The sequence below is a fragment of the Astatotilapia calliptera genome, chromosome 17, assembly GCF_964374335.1.
Source record: "Astatotilapia calliptera chromosome 17, fAstCal68.1, whole genome shotgun sequence".
Classification (NCBI taxonomy): domain Eukaryota; kingdom Metazoa; phylum Chordata; class Actinopteri; order Cichliformes; family Cichlidae; genus Astatotilapia; species Astatotilapia calliptera.
The window spans coordinates 40862770-40879565 of record NC_137438.1 but is presented as its reverse complement, the minus strand read 5'-3'; the positions used below and the strand labels follow the sequence as shown (position 1 = coordinate 40879565).

Sequence of the window (16796 nt, the reverse complement as noted above, 5' to 3'; positions counted from 1 at the left end):
AATAAGGTCATCCACGAGTACATCAAGAAGATGGCAAGAACTAAATGCTCAGTGAATACCTCAGGCAGCAGAAACCCAAGAAAGACGAGGAACCATCATGGAAGGACAGGCCCCTGCACGGTTTGTACCACCGGCAGATAGAGGAAGGGGCTGATATCCAGAAATCCTACCAGTGGGTGAACAAAGCTGGACTGAAAGACAGCACAGAGGCACTAATCATGGCAGCACAAGAACAAGCTCTGAGCACAGATCCATAGAGGCTGGGGTCTATCACAGCAGGCAAGACCCCAGGCTGTGTAAAGATGCCCCAGAGACAATCCAGCACATAACAGCAGGGTGCAAGATGCTAGCAGGCAAGGCATACATGGAACGCCATAACCAAGTGGCCGGCATAGTGTACAGGAACATCTGTGCCGAGTATAACCTGGAAGTCCCGAGGTCAAAATGGGAGATGCCCCCAAGGGTGGTGAAGAATGACCGAGCTAAGATCCTGTGGGACTTCCAGATACAGACGGACAAAATGGTGGTGGCTAACCAACCGGACATAGTGGTGGTAGACAAACAGAAGAAGACGGCTGTAGTGATCGATGTAGCGGTTCCCAATGACAGCAACATCAGGAAGAAGGAACACGAGAAGCTGGTGAAGTGACCCCCAACTTGGCCATCAAACATCTTGCTCTTTTAGATACAGTCTTTTCCAGTACAACCAGTAAGCTTTGGTGGTGGGGCTACAAGCTACTAGATCAGCCGGGGGTGGCCGACCTACCCCTTTCTTGATCCATCCCCACACTGAGATTATGTCTGCACCAGTAAACATTAGCTGTTCTGGGTCCAGGCACTGAACAGACTATTGATGAGTGACTCAGTCACCCGGTGGATACTTGGGTTAGTCAAGGCATCATTGCTACTACCAACGTGGCTGTAGCTCAGGAGGTAGACCTATTAGCCAACCTACCAATCGATCCCTGTCTCCTCCAGTCTGCATGCGAAACATCCTTGGGAAAGAAATTAACCACAAGTTGCTGAATGTGTGTGAATGTCAGATAGACTGCACTAAATACAAAGAACATAAAGAAGTGTTTGTGCAAATGTGTAACAATGAGGCAACTTGTGTAAGTTGTGCTTTGAATGCTCAGAGTAGAAGTGTTATATAAGAACCAGTCCATTTTCTATTTACCACCATCCCCTACGGGGAACACGTCAGTCCTGGCATTAGTCAGCCATGGGTACTGTCAGAGCCCTCTGCCCCCATTCAACATACCTCCCTCTACTTGCCATTCAAATAAAATCGAACTCAAATGGAGGGGTTATGATGGGATGGTCCACTTCCACTTCTAGGCTGCAGAAGTTGGGACCTGCAACCATATAGGAACATGAAGGACAACTGGATCTCCTGGAGAGGGCATCCGTTTTTGGTGGTTTTGGGCAAGCCGGTCCTTTGGCTCCCTTAGCCTGGTCAACCAGTGGAGGCTGCTATTGGCAGTTCGAACAGTGAATTTATTACTTCTGGTAATACTGTCAGCTGCCTGCTCCCCCAGGAGTTTAAGGACTCAAAGTGTCAGTTATGTACTTGTTCTGATAACATCTCCTAAAAAGAAACACTCCTAGTAGAAACTATCACAACTGCAAAATAAGACATTTTTTCGATGTTAGGGTTTGTGCAATTCGAGGTAAATTGTGTGAGTAATTTAAATACACTTACAAAGACATATGCTGATGGCTTAGGGTTGGAACATGTAAGACGTGCCTTTTGTAGTCTAACTTCTCTACATCGTGGTTTCAACATGGTGGACACAATGTGTCCCAGTGCACCACTTGTCGTCTTCTTCTTTGTGTTTATGAATTAAAATGTCGTTAAAATCAAAGGAATGAGGCATTTTTATTTAGACTTTCACACATTATTCTTTCTGTTACTCTAACTCATTACAGAATACAGGAAATGACTCAGAGTGGAGATAAAGTCACTTACTGCATCAAAAAAGCAGAAAAAAGACGAGTTACAGCTAAAAGTTTCTGCCTATTTTCTTTTCTTCATCGACAGCACAGGTGACCTCCACTGAAATAACTGATTGAATTTACAGCACAAAGAGCATTTCTGCCTCTGCTGATGAGAGTCAGTGTGGCTCACTCTTGTTATGAGGTTTAGGTAAAGACTAACCCGTGTAGATGAGGTGGAAGTGGTAATGGCAGTAGTGACTGTGGTGGCTGGGCTGCCAGTGAAGGTGCTGTAATCGGAGCCACCTGTGTAGTTTGACGCTTCACTCATGGTACTCATAGGACGCTCCTTCTTGTCACTGCTGCTTCCCTGTTCCGACGAAGACTTGGGAGCCGATCTGCCACAAGGCGAAACACAGAGAGACACAGACGAGGGATTCAGACATTTCACTTTAGAAGAATGTACAATAGAGGGAGTGTCGTGACCCCTACCTACACTTACTATATTTTCAATTCAATTTTATTTGTACAGCGCCAAATGACAACAGTCGTCTCAAGGCGCTATGAAACCCCTGTGACCACTGTTGCAGGTACTGAGCCTTTGAACTATGCTCTACCAGCATGCCGGCCTGGTTACAAAGTATCTGCTGACAAGGTCTCCTACCACATCTGGGTACAGGAGAGGTCCCAGAAGAGGTATTAAGCCAGATTTTAGACATGCAAACCTGCTTAAAGTAGGCCAAGTTATTGCAGAAGCAGCTATTTTAACAAGTTTGCTCCATTCCTAAATTTCATTTCAGCCCAGTTATCCTGACTTTTTATTGTTAATCTCTAGTTTTGTTCCCTGGAGTGGAGAAAGTATCTTCTTTATCACAACTGTCGATGTCCCATTTCTGATACATAGCTAGTTTTTGGCAGGTAGAGGAGAAGGAGACAAAACATTCAAAGGTATTTTTGTGCTTGTGAAGCATAGCTGCCGAAAACAAACTACACAAAACAGCAGACACACAGAGAGAGGAGGCAAAGGGAAAGGAATAAGAAATGTAGAGTTAAGTGACATGCAACAGAGGATAGTAGTGAAAAAGGACAGACAAATATAGAAATCAGTGATTCACACTGACACAACTCCTTATCCCCAACACTATAAAAATCTAAGCCACATAAGAATGGTTGATGACCTTTCCCAGCTAGAAATCACATTTCCTGCCGATTACAGACAGTTAAGTTTTATTCAAATGAAGTGTGAAGTACTTAGAATACTAGAAGGAATTGTTAGTTAGTTAATTGTTGTTAGTTTAATAGATTCTTAGGTGCAAGTGGTCTTTTCAAGTTGATGAGAGCTTAAGATGACACAAACGTTGCCCGTCAGAAACAATCAGTCTCCACAGGTTGAAGCCAGCCAATCAACTAACAGCACATTTCACCGAGCAGATCCCATCTTCACTCTCTTAATAACACGCTTACTTTGTTGGCACAATTAAACAGAGGAGGAGAACGAAGGAGAGGACGAGTGGCTTGAACGAACACAAGAGGAGAGGGAAAACGAGGGTGATGGAAGCAGAGATAAAGAAGACTGGAGTGTGTGCGTGTTCAACTCACCTCTGTTATTTGCCTCCACATCCACCCAATTTAAACGGCCAACTTAGCCTGTCAAATTGTGGAGACTGATTGTTTCTGACGGGCAACGTTTGTGTCATCTTAGCCTGTCAGAACGGTGGAGAGAGTTACTGAGAGGAAAAGAAAGCTCAAGGTCTCCGAGTGCCAAGGTCAACAGAGCATAATAATAATAATAATGGATTGCATTTATATAGCGCTTTTCGAGACTCTCAAAGCGCTTTACAATGCCACTATTCATTCACTCTCACATTCACACACTGGTGGAGGCAGCTACAGGTGTAGCCACAGCTGCCCTGGGGCAGACTGACAGAAGCGAGGCTGCCGTATCGCGCCATCAGCCCCTCTGGCCATCACCAGTAGGCGGTAGGTGAAGTGTCTTGTCCAAGGACACAACGACTGAGACTGTCCGAGCCGGGGCTCCAACCGGCAACCTTCTGATTACAAGACGAACACCCAACTCTTGAGCCACGATCGCTCTAAGCAAAGCACATCAACTAAACTCTGTTTTCACACATAAGAACAAAGGAAGTCTCCGTGATTCCAGTTGGTATTCTTGCAGATCTGTGTTCTGTGGATTTCTACTGTTGATGCCACACACCACACAGTTTCTACTGGGTCCTGCTCAGTGAGTAGTGCTAGAACACTGCCAGACCCTTAAATAATGCTTAAGTCTCTGAAGACATAACTTTAGGGGTTTAAGCTCTATCCCTCAACACACAACACATCCTTTGCCATCTTTATCTCTCCTGAAAGCAACATTTACTGTCTCATACAAGTCTAACTCATCTTTTTAACTGTTTATATCACCTCCTTATCTATCTATTCTTAATGGAAATACTGCTCATCAGTTACAGTCTGTATCATTTACCATGCAAGTACTGTACTTTTGTCTTGATGCATGCTCAATCATCCAGGTAAGGAAGGGGAGAAACGTTTCCTCATCATCAGGTGACGTCTTCAGTCTCAGCTGACTGCAGGTTTCCAACCTTATAAACAGGACATTTGCACAATGACTGAAACCAGCAGCACTGAAGGAACACTGGGCTGGGAGCTCAGTTTATGATCATTAATATGCAAATTGTCATGACTGTTGATTAATGGCCACGAGTCCCATTCTCAGAGATTTTGGAAATGACTGAATTCAGAGCACTGTAAGATGGTGAGGATGTGGACATGTGGGTGAAAATGTTGTGTACTCACTCAAGCAGAGAAAAACATCCCTGCAAAAGGGTTGAGCTTTGCAGTGACGCCGAGACAAATCCCGCAAGTGTAACCGATCACAGCCACAGAAACAGCAATTCGAAACAACAACATTGCAGATGTGGAAGCAGAGCAGCTACAGACGGAAGTTTCAGCCTGTCTCAGCAATGCAAAGCCCCCAGCATCCAACATCAGCTTGGAGTGATGACAACAACATCATCCTCCTTCCAGCAGACGAGGGCAGGTGCACAGTTTTAACCAGAAATACTATCACGAGAATACTTCTGAGCCCCTGAAACGAGACCCAGGAAGTGGTTACAGGAAGTGGGTGATTCAGAACTGTCTGAAGCAGTTAGAACAGGACAAGGCTGTTAACCGGACCTCATACCACAGGCTGTACCCAGGAGAGTCTACACCAAGTCTGTATGGTTTACCGAAAATACATAAACAGGGAGCACCTTTAAGACCGATCGTCTGCATGATCAACTCGGTCACCTGTAACATCTCCAAGTTTCTGGCTTCGATCCTCAACCCGCTGGTGGGCAGCTCTGAACACCACATCCAGAACACAACAGATTACAGGATGACCACAACCTCAGCAGCAGGACCGCTCTCAGCATCAACCAAGTGTGTTTGAACTGTGTCTCATTCCACCTACTTCACATACAAGGGTCAGTTCTACAGACAGAAACATGGGTGTGCCATGGGCTCCCCAGTTTCAGTTTCAGTTTCGTGGCCAATTTGTACATGGAAGAAGTGGAAAAGAGGGCTTTGCTAAACACCCTGGAACACCACCAAGCCATTGGTTCAGGAATGTGGATGACACCTGGGTGAAAATCAAATCTCAGGACGTACTACATTTCATTAACTCGGTGGACCGACACATCAAATTCACCAGGGAGGATATGAAACGTGGCAGGTTAGCCTTCTTAGACTGTGACTTCAGCCATTCCCCAACTGTGAATGGTACTCGTGGTCATTTATCAATCGTCATGACAGTTTGCAAATTACTGATCATAAAAGTGACCTCACAGCCCATTGTTAATCAGTGCTGCCATTTCAGTCATTACGAAAATGTATGTAAACCTGCAGTCAGCTGTGTGATGAGTGTTCAAAGTCTGACCTGAGTCAGATAATTATCCACACATGATAGCTACTTTGGTTTGTGGCTCATAATCAGCATCAGGAGTTATTTTTTGCACTGCGACACAGCTGAATAACTTATCACTAGACTGTTGTGATGTTTCAAAATCATATCAGTGTTTTGATTTGCCTAAAAGATCATTTAAGGAGAACCAGTGAAAACATTTTTCTTGCTTTTTGGCAAATACTATATTTACATTTACATACATTATAAATTTCTTTTACACAGCATAATATTATGATGTATAGCAAATTATTGTAATTATCATTAGAATGTGATTTCTCATCTATAAACTGTTGCTGAAATGAGTACCAGAAAAAGTCTCAATGTGCCCAAATAGTGTTCATCAGCTCAGTGAGGGATCACGGCCTGTGCTCGAAGCATGCCACTGCAATACTTTGTTGATATGTTGAGATTTATAAGCAATGGCTTAACTTTTAATAAAAAGACCCAGCAAATTAGGTATCTGGAATCAATTACTAATGCATTTGTGTTGGAAAAAGAAAAAACAATGCAATTAAGTCTGTTATGGCCTCTTCTCATAACGATGGAATTGAATTGATATGATCAAGGCAACAGTTCAAACCTGAACAGAACTTAAAACAGAAGCAACAGTAATGAAACCCTACAGGGTGCATGTGTCAGCCAAGCAAAGTCATTATGAAACCATTAAAAAGTTTCCCAGGCTTCCAACTACGAGGTGTCTCAGCAGTCGACACATATAATCAACCCATCCGTGCACAGCTGAAGACAACCTGCTCGACCAAATTTACACAGATAGTCAAGAACTCTTTTTGTACCAAAGGCAGGGCTGTGACATTACTGCTTGAGTATAATATTAAACTGCTTGGTGGAAGCTCACAAGAAGCTCATCTGGGGGCAGGTTATAATACTCCAAACCTGACTAGCACTCAGAGGTTTAGGCAAAGACGTGATACGTGGACGAGCCAACACAGGATGAATTTGCAAGAATTTTCAGGAGGATGAAGCTCCTTAATCTGAAGCTCTTCTATCCTTTTATAACATGGTAGTTACCAAACAAACAAAAAACAGACATAATGTACTAAATGCACTATTTCAGTAGAAAACTGCACCACGTATAACAGGCAGGTAACAGGTTCACTATATCACAAACTGAGTTTCCTCAACTTCAGCAACAAGAGCGTGTGCGTTTCCACAGACTCACAATCCACACAATCACTGAAAGCAAGTAAGAGTTTTACAATGTATTAAATATACTGAACAAAAATATAAACGCAACACCTTTGTTACTGCTCCCATTCCCCATGGGATGGACGTAGAGACCTAAAATTCATTCCAGATACACAATATAACCATCCCTCCCAAACAGTGGTCACAAATCAATCCAAATGTGTGGTAGTGGGCACATCTGCTATATTGAGATAATCCATCCCACCTCACAGGTGTGCCACATCAGGATTCAGATCTGACATCATGAGTAGTGCACAGGTGTACCTCAGACTGCCCACAACAAAAGGCCACCCTGGAATGTGCAGTTTTGTCTCACAGCAAAATGCCACAGATGCCACAAGCAATGAGGGAGCGTGCAATTGGCATGCTGACAGCAGGAATGTCAACCAGATCTGTCGCCCGTGCATTGAATGTTCATTTCTCAACCATAAGCCGTCTCCACAGGCGTTTCAGAGAATATGGCAGCACATCCAACCGGCCTCACAACCGCAGACCTCGTGTAACCACACCAGCCCAGGACCTCCACATCCAGCAGGTTCACCTCCAAGATCGTCTGAGACCAGCCACCCAGACAGCTGCTGGAACAATTGGTTTGCACAACCAAACAATTTCTGCACAAACTGTCAGAAACCGTCTCAGGGACGCTCAACTGCATGCCCGTCGTCCTCATCGGGGTCTTGACCTGACTCCAGCTCGTCGCCGTAACAGACTTGTGTGGGCAAATGCTCACATTCGATGGCGTCTGGCACGTTGGAGAGGTGTGCGCTTCACGGATGAATCATGGTTCACATTGTTCAGGGCAGATGGCAGCTGAGAATGTCCCAGTTCTTGCATGGCCAGCATACTCACCGGACATGTCACCCATTGAGCATGTTCGGGATGTGCTTGACCGGCGTATACGACAGCGTGTACCAGTTCCCACGAATATCCAACAACCTCGCACAGCCATTGAAGTGGAGTGGACCAACATTCCACAGGCCACAATTGACAATCTGATAGACTCCATGCGACGATGTGTTGCACTGCATGAGGCAAATGGTGGTCACACCAGATACTGACCGGTTCTGGGTCCCCAGACCCCCAATAGCGCAAAAAACTGCACATTCCAGGGTGGCCTTTTGTTGTGGGCAGTCTGAGGTACACCTGTGCACTACTCATGATGTCAGATCAGCATCCTGATGTGGCACACCTGTGAGGTGGGATGGATTATCTCAATATAGCAGATGTGCCCACTACCACACATTTGGACTGATTTGTGACCACTGTTTGGGAGGGATGGTTATATTGTGTATCTGGAATGAATTTTAGGTCTCTACGTCCATCCCATGGGGAATGGGAGCAGTAACAAAGGTGTTGCGTTTATATTTTTGTTCAGTGTATTATACAGCATTATTTCAACTTTAACTTTCTCAGCTGTAGGAGACACAAATCATAACAAATATGAATCGTGTGTGTTAGCACAAGGTTAATATCTGCATGAGGCAGAAACAGGAGAAAACGATTTCTCAGGGGATTTAAAGAAGCTGGAGAGAAAAACAAAGCCAGGTGATGGACATGCATCGGTGTGGGTTACTCTTTCTGAGAGCAGTGCAAAGATAAGATAAGATAAGATAAGATAGAACTTTATTAATCCCTCGGGTGGGTTCCTCTGGGAAATTCGATTTCCAAAAAAGCACAGCACCGACAGAAGTTACAGAGTTATACACACACACATATATAAATACAGAGACAATATAAATAAAATATACGAAGGGGATAAATAGAATAAATAGGAATAAAATTAAAAATACAAGTGAATTGCACATTTCAAGAGCCAGTCAACATAAATGTAAAGACATTACTTTTTGTGTCAGCATAGTTGACTTTAACCAGTTAGATTGCCCTAAATTTAAAGACCAAAGAAGAACGATTAACTGCTGTGTTATTGGGAAGATTAACAAGATCGCAGAGCTTTGTGCTTTCTCATTGGCTGCTTTGACAACCTGCTGACTCTGGTTTCAACGCGACCTGTCCTGCTCCATTTTGCCCGGCAATTTGTTTGTATGAAGAATTTTTTAAAGGCTCTTATGGGCACACGTTTGACAAATCCTTATCTTTTGTGTCTTTTTTAAATCTTTTTTCCTTGTAAATCCAAAACTTTATGCTGTTTCTTTGTTAGGACGAAGGTACGAATGTCTGACAGTTGGTCAGAACTACAGCCAATTATCCAGCACAGAAGGCAGACTGTGGCACACTTTGAAGGATGTGCACACTGTACACAGATGAAAGTGACTTATAATAACTACACAGTATTAAGCATTAGTAAGGCATTAGTCAGTGTTAGTCCTCCATAGTACATCATTTACAAACATGAATATAAATGCTTTAGTCTTGATTATAAGCCCACATATAACATGTTTAATGACAAAATTGTTAGTCTGTCATTATAATTTTTAAATGTATTTATATAATATAAATATTATCTATATATTATATCAAAATCTTTTTTTTTTATATATTTTATGTAAGTTTTAACAATTTCTAAAAGTATTCCATCAAGTAAAAGTTATTAGGACCTGTTTATCATTTAAAAAGTCAAAGTAAATGATGAACAGTGTATTTAAATGTATACAGATTATGAAATGAGATACTTATAAATGTGTTAATGCTTATTTCTCACAAAGTTACAAAGCTTTGACCAATGAAAGGTCTGCAGGACACTGAGATGCAAATAAGTCTCAGCTTGCAAAAAGAGATACATAACCTACAAATACTTATTACAAGATTTCTGATGTGCAGATTGCAATAAAGGATGCAACATAAGATAATTACGCAGGAGGAGCTGCTCGTAGCAGCCGGAGCCACGGGGCAACTGGTTTGTGATTGGGACTAACCCTCGTTTCTTTTACCTGCCATGATCCCTGGGAGCTGCCAGACCACAGGCTTAGAGCACTTCAATACATAAAGGGCTCCACCACTTCCTGCGGGGGGGCATTTTCTTTATTTAAACGAGCTTTTGTATTTAACTCAGTATTTGAATTCAGAGTCTAGTGTTTTTTGATTTTCTTCTTTGGTGTTTAGTTGACTAACAAACTGGATTGTACTGGTTGTGACTGTGTTGAGTCATAGTGGTCTGATCAGCCATTATATAAGCCCTTGTTGGTTTGTCGAGTCCACATTTTGTTTGCCTGAGTTCAGTCCTCAGTGCTCGACATTTATCCTTTTTGTAAATATCACTCTTTGGGTTAAATAAAACCCTCTTTTAATATTTATGGGACTCCTCCTGCTTTTCACCTCGGTCCATCACACAAACCACGAAATAACCCATGAAGAAGGTTACCCCAAACAATCGTGCTTCACTAACAAAGAATCCATCATGTTAAGAGCTTAGGATGTATTTAGTTCCTAAAGCTTGGCTGTCCTCTGGTGTAGTCAGTCAGCTAGTGTTAGCGTTAATGTTAACACTAACAAATATAAGCTAGCATCAAAGTAAAGAAAGCTACAATTCATAAAATCCAAATTCAGTTTATTACAACAAAAAATGATACATTAACTACTGAATTTTGCTCCTGTGAAATAAAATGATTTGCTGGTGATTTACACGCATAGTTCACTGTACAACAGGAACGTGCTGAGCATCGCCTAAGCTGTTATTGAGCGTTTAACATGTGCTCTGAAGTAGCAGCAAAAGGTTTTAAAGCAACAAGGCTGAAAGAGAAGCTGAAGCCAAAGCAGCTCGTCCACTGACATGAGGGCTCATTACCTGGTGACAGCCTCTACAGGTTTCTCAGGGTGGACAAACTTTCCACAATTCACACTACAAACAGAACAGGAAGGGAGACAGAATCACATTAAATCAAAGCGGTAACTCAACAATGAAACCCAATTATGCAATATTTAATAGTTATAGTCAAATAAACCAACAAATAAAAGATGTTTGTTCTCCAGAACATCAGATTTGACTTTGATCAGTCCCACAATCATTCAGAGCCTCCTGTTAGCCCCACACACCCTGATTCTTTCAGATTCTCATCATGCCTTTTATATCGTTTGTACAATGAAACAAGTGAATAGTTGCGGACAGACAGAGGAACTAAAAAGACAAATGTGTCAAACACGGTCAGAGCTTAAAAACTCATCTAAACTCGTTAGGATGATGAAAATGTGAAACTATTAGCAAAACATCAGAGAAAGATGTGAGCTGAACGTGACAGGACGGGCGAAAACTTGAAGCACCGATAAAAGCAAGAGCTGCAGAGGTGTGTGGTACATCCGAATGAGAATGATTATGTTGCCATAGATTAGCATCAGTAATGAAAAAAAGGGAGGAGCAGCCTCTCTGATAAGGGGCACAGATGGAGGCGGGGCAGAGGAAGTGACCTTCGTAACAGAGAATTAAAAAAGGGGAGACAGAAAGAGAGAACGGGACTCAGACCAGATCGACCCTGATGACCATGCTTCCCTTGGAGGCGCGCTGTACACCGTGTGGTATGAAGGCTCTCGCTACCAGCTGCCCTGACTGCTACATATATCACTTTGGAGCATCTTTTGTTGGAGGGATGACAGAGCCAGGAGCTGCTTTCTCTGAGTTGTGGTTGAATGCCAGGGTGATCTGGACTTTAACTGCTGCAGGTACCCTGACTGCACCTGAAACCACAGCATGCAGGAGACGGATAGACCATGTGTATTACTGGGCCACGGATTCCTGTTTCCAAGGAGATGGAGCGGACATGCAGCAGCATTGAAGACCAGGGATGGAGGACAAGGTCAGGGAAATGCCACCACCCTGGGACTATGCTAAGACCCCCTGCAGCAACGCGGGACGAGCTGGGGGACATGGCACCGAGTCTGAGCTCATGCTCCTCTAACATCATAGATGTCTCGATTTTGTGTCTGGAGACGTGATTCAACTTTGACCTTTCATAGGGATGGCAAAGTTTAAACTCCGTTTTAAAATCAAGTATGTGGGGAAAAGAATGACAGGGTGTGGCTGCACATCACATGACTTTACTTAAGGAACGTTATTGGATGTCTAGACAGTGAGAGAAGAGGCGGGTGGAGCCTAAGCACTTGGCAGAGACATTATTGGTCAACACGTTCTCACTCCCAAAGCGTAACATTTCATGCTAGATGACAAATCGTCAATATATTACGCTCGGGGCACCCAACACGCCCTAGATTACGAGATCAGAAAAATTAGGAAACATGAGAATCGTTTGGAACGGATCTACATGTTTCCAGCTTCTTGCAGCTTTTCCCAACTGTGAGCAGATTTATAGTCCTGCTGTATTCCCGAAGGATCGAATTTTCAGGGAATCCTGCCTTCTTGTTAGATTATTTTCCTCAGCACGGGACACAGAGATGAAGGCGACGGTGGCCAGGGCGTGCTCAGTCTCTACTCCAACCTCTCTCCTCCCCGAGATGAGATCGAAGTCAGCGTTAGAGTAGGTTAATTAGTTATTTTGTGACTGTTATTATCATTTGAGTATTAACCCATTTTAGAGTAAATAGCTCTTATAGTTCAACCCTTTAAATTTAACAGAGCCCTGAGGCCCCTAAAATTAACCCTGGTACAACAAGTGCACCAATCTAGAGGGCTGTCATGAATGTGGCTTATAGAGGCTGGGCCTGCAAAGGTGAAGTGGGAACAGAAGTGGGAGACTCCCTCACTCATGTAGGCTCCATCTGAACTCTGCATTGCCTTCTGGGTCATACTCACAGGATCAGAGTTTTTAAAGAGAGAGCTGGCCTAGACTTCCTGTATTGTGGTCCTGGGCTCTGCTGATGGAAAGAAGAGTCATGATGGGGACATGTGCTTGCAAACAGTTTTTAAGGAGGGAGATTAAAAAGAGAAGACACTGAACACCAAACTGAAACCAGGAAATCATTTGGAAATATTAAAGAAACAAAGTGTTTGTCAGCCTGGCTACAGAGCTGAAGAGAAACCTGGGGTTGTTCTTATTTACTTCAATCAGTGATGAATAGTAAGATGTTCTGGCTTTGCGGAGGGCTTTCTTATAAAGCAGCAAACTATTTCTCCAGGCTAAATGATGATCTTCTAAATTTGTGACACGCCATTTCCTCTCCAGCTTACGAGTCATCTGCTTTAGGCTACGTGTTTGAGAATTATACCACGGAGTCAGGTACTTCTGATTAGAGACCTTAGTTTTCACCGGAGCTACAGTATCCAGAGTCGTACGTAGTGAGGAGGTAAAATTATTAACAAGATGATCGACCTCTGTTGGAGTAGCGTTCAGATAGCTGCTCTGCTCTGTGTTGGTACAGGGCATTGAAGATGATAACAGTGGGTGGATTACATTCTTAAACATAGTTACAGCACTTTCAGAAAGACATCTACTGTGATAAAGTCTACTCTCCACCGCTGTGTAATCAATTATTGTAAATGTAAATGTTATCAGGAAATGATCAGACAGCAGAGGGTTTTCAGGAAACACTGTTAAATGTTCAGTTTCTATGCCATATGTTAAAACAAGATCTAGAGTGTGATTAAAGTGGTGGGTGGGTTCTTTTACATTTTGAGAGAAACCAATTGAGTCTAATAACAGATTAAATGCCATGTTGAGGCTGTCATTTTTAGCATCTACATGGATGTTAAAATCACCCACAATAATTATTTTATATGAGCTGAGAATCAGATAAAAAGTCTGAGAAATCAGAGAGAAACTCTGTGTAAGGCCCAGGTGGACCATAGATGAGAACAAGACTGGTTTCTGAGTTTTACAGCTGGGGTGGACGAGGCTGAGCATCAGGCTTTCAAATGAATTAAAAGTCTGTCTGGGTCTTTGGTTGATTAAGAAGTTGCACTTTTCTGTTGCGCTGTTGTGTCTGGTCACTTTGCACAACTGCACTTCATGTGTTGATTGTTGTACGTAGCACGGCGGTGTTGGAGGAACGCTGTCTCACTTCACTGTGTGCTGCACAGCCTGGGAATGACTTGGAGAGGAAAATTGCTGCCTCAGCTTTTATTCTTGGTGAACTTGCTCCTCCACCTCTATACACTCACACATACATGTGTGACACATGCACACTCACACATACATGTGTGACACATGCACACATTCCTACTCTTTACACATCCTGTACTTTGTGTGTCTCAGCAATCAATTAAACTGCACTTCCAAAAAACTTCCATTACAGAGGTTACATTTTCTCATTCATCACACTGACTGATTTATGCTTGATTATATTTGATTAGAATTATTCATGATGAACTTTGCTGTTGTCAAGGAGCTCATCTCGACCCGAGAGCCAAACTAAGCATCCAGCCTTTTATGGCTGTGGCAGCACAGAGTGTTTGGCAAAGTGCACCAAAGGAACATTAGATCCACAAAAGCCAGGAGTCATAACTGTACAGGTCACATCAGCAAACTTACTTGGACTGAACTTAAAAGGAGGAATATTTCACTTTCATCATCATCATCATCATCATCATCAGTGCGGAACAAGGTGAAAGTCTCATTAGCAGTTTAACACCTTTCGTTCCCTCTTACTTTCTCACCTCCGCTGTTTTCAGCAGGTTTAAAAATACACATTCTGTGCACCTAATTAACATAATTTTACATCACACACACACACACACACACACACACACACACACACACACACACACACACACACACACACACACACACACACCCTTAACTGCTACCTTGACTCAGGAGATAATTGGGAAGGAAGAAGAAGAGAGTGAGAAAAGGAGCGAGAGAGATCCTGCCAAAGTGAACTTAGAAGTAACGTGTGTGTGTGTGTGTGTGTGTGTGTGTGTGTGTGTGTGTGTGTGTGTGTGTGTGTGTGTGTGTGTGTGTGTGTGTGTGTGTGTCAGCTGCACAAGAACAGAGAAAAAAGCTCCATCCCTAAATTTAATTTCAGCTCAGTTATCCTGATTTTTTTTATTGTTAATCTCTAGTTTTGTTCCTTGGAGAGGAGAAAGTCACTTCTTTATTACGACTGTCTATGTTGCTATTTTATGATTCTGAAGCAAAGCTGGCAAAAACAAACAATTGCACACACACAGGCAACAGCAAAGGAAATCAGACATGTGGATCTAAGTGACGTGCAACAGTCAAACCTTGTAAACACGGAGGGCTGGAAACTGGAGAGAAATCAGTGATTCATGCATTTGAGAAGTGTGAGAAGTGTGAGAATCGGTCACATCTGCACATCTATAACAGCTGCACCCGTTCCTAACAGTTTCCTTTGACCTTTGAAATCAGCACAGAAATCAGTCGCATTTAATGCTGCGTGTACATGTGACAGTGCAGAGAAACTTACTGTTCATTAACCACAAAGATGCAGTTGTCTTGTGAGGGGAACCCAGACACCGGGTGCTTACAGGTCACCTTTCGCTCATTGTGGCTGCAGAGAGAGAAAAGGAAAGACAGGAAAACAAAGTGTGAGTGAATTCATAGAAAATGATTTCGATCTAAACCTTCAGAGAGTGGTGACCTGTCCACGGGTACCCTGACCTACCCATCACAGCAAGGAGAGGCTTTAAATCTAATGTGACTTAAAGACATGCAGTCACAAATCAAACTTATCAGCCATCGTTTTATTGATGTATCAGGAGAAAAGGAAAACAGTTCTCTGCAGACACTGACATGCAGAACAACAGCACCACACTTATTTACACATCTGGAACAGTGTGTGGTGCTAAACATCAGCATGATGTCTCGATGCATGCTCCGTCATGCAGGTACGTAGATCCCAAAGGTTGGTTCGGTTCATCTGGACGTTCTCAGTGGGAGAACCGTTCCACCATCATCATCACCAGGTGACTTCTTCAGTCTCAGCTGACTGCAGGTGCCCAACATTATAAACAGGACATTTGCACAATGCTACCTTCTTTGATCAAATGCAAATTGTCATGACTAGTAAACAACAACCAGTGATCAGAGCTGTATCAGAAAATACAAAATGAGATGATAATTATCATCCTGTCGCTGCTGCAGTTATGTTGACCTTGCAACAACCAGTTATTTAAGATAAGTTACTTTAACGTCTTAGTTGTAATTTCTGAGTGATGTTAAGACATTAAAAGTGTCTTCATGGCAAAGTTATTTGAACCATTTATTTAAGTGCTTAAACTCACATTTTGTAGCATTTCCCCTGGAGACCAGTAAAGTATTCTGATTCTGATTTAAGATTCATTTCTGCTGGAAGCACCATCAGGTTAAAGTGAACTTTGTTCTTTGTAAGACCCTTCAGTTAGTGAAGAATCTAAAACACTCTTAGTTTACTTGCAGAGAGTTGCTACAGCTGCAGCTTGGTGTCACTGCCAGCTACCAGCGTGGAGTCCTGCTGTGGAGCTTCATCACTTAGCTGACAGGTCTGGTCAGCACCACAGAAGATAAGTGAGCATGAGCACAGTGTGTGTAACTGACAGGTCATTTGAAATAGTTCATATACAGAGGACATCTTACTAACATGGTTAGAACTCGCCACTTTGGATTGTGGGCACTACAGTCGACAGTGCAGGAGCAGCAGCTGGAGAGCGTCGTGGTAATACTACACACATGCTAACCAAGCCTACCTCAGACATCAGCGAGAGACAAAAACGAAGCCGTCAGGTGCCGAGGAAACAGGACACACTGATGAGAAGGCTACTGGAACAAGACGGCATCAGTGGGCAAGAGAAACAGGGCGCTGCTGGGATGCTACAACGCAGGTCACCCAGTGGGAGGGGTTACGT

At 43.0% G+C, this 16796-nt stretch overlaps 1 protein-coding gene across 8 annotated transcripts in view; it reads right to left on the bottom strand.

Moving 5' to 3' along the window:
- LOC113009022 (pleckstrin homology domain-containing family A member 5-like) overlaps positions 1 to 16796 on the bottom strand; it is a 163361-nt gene that overhangs the window by 75235 nt on the left and 71330 nt on the right. For 6 of the 8 annotated variants that reach the window (XM_080291519.1, XM_080291522.1, XM_080291518.1 and 3 more), the window contains exons 4-6: positions 15380 to 15463; positions 10851 to 10904; positions 2159 to 2333 (exon numbers count right to left, since the gene is read on the bottom strand). In XM_080291519.1, the coding sequence (XP_080147645.1) occupies positions 2159 to 2333; positions 10851 to 10904; positions 15380 to 15463 (313 nt within the window). The remainder of the gene's footprint in view (positions 1 to 2158; positions 2334 to 10850; positions 10905 to 15379; positions 15464 to 16796) is intronic. The other 2 variants (XM_080291520.1, XM_080291525.1) reach the window with 1 other exon arrangement.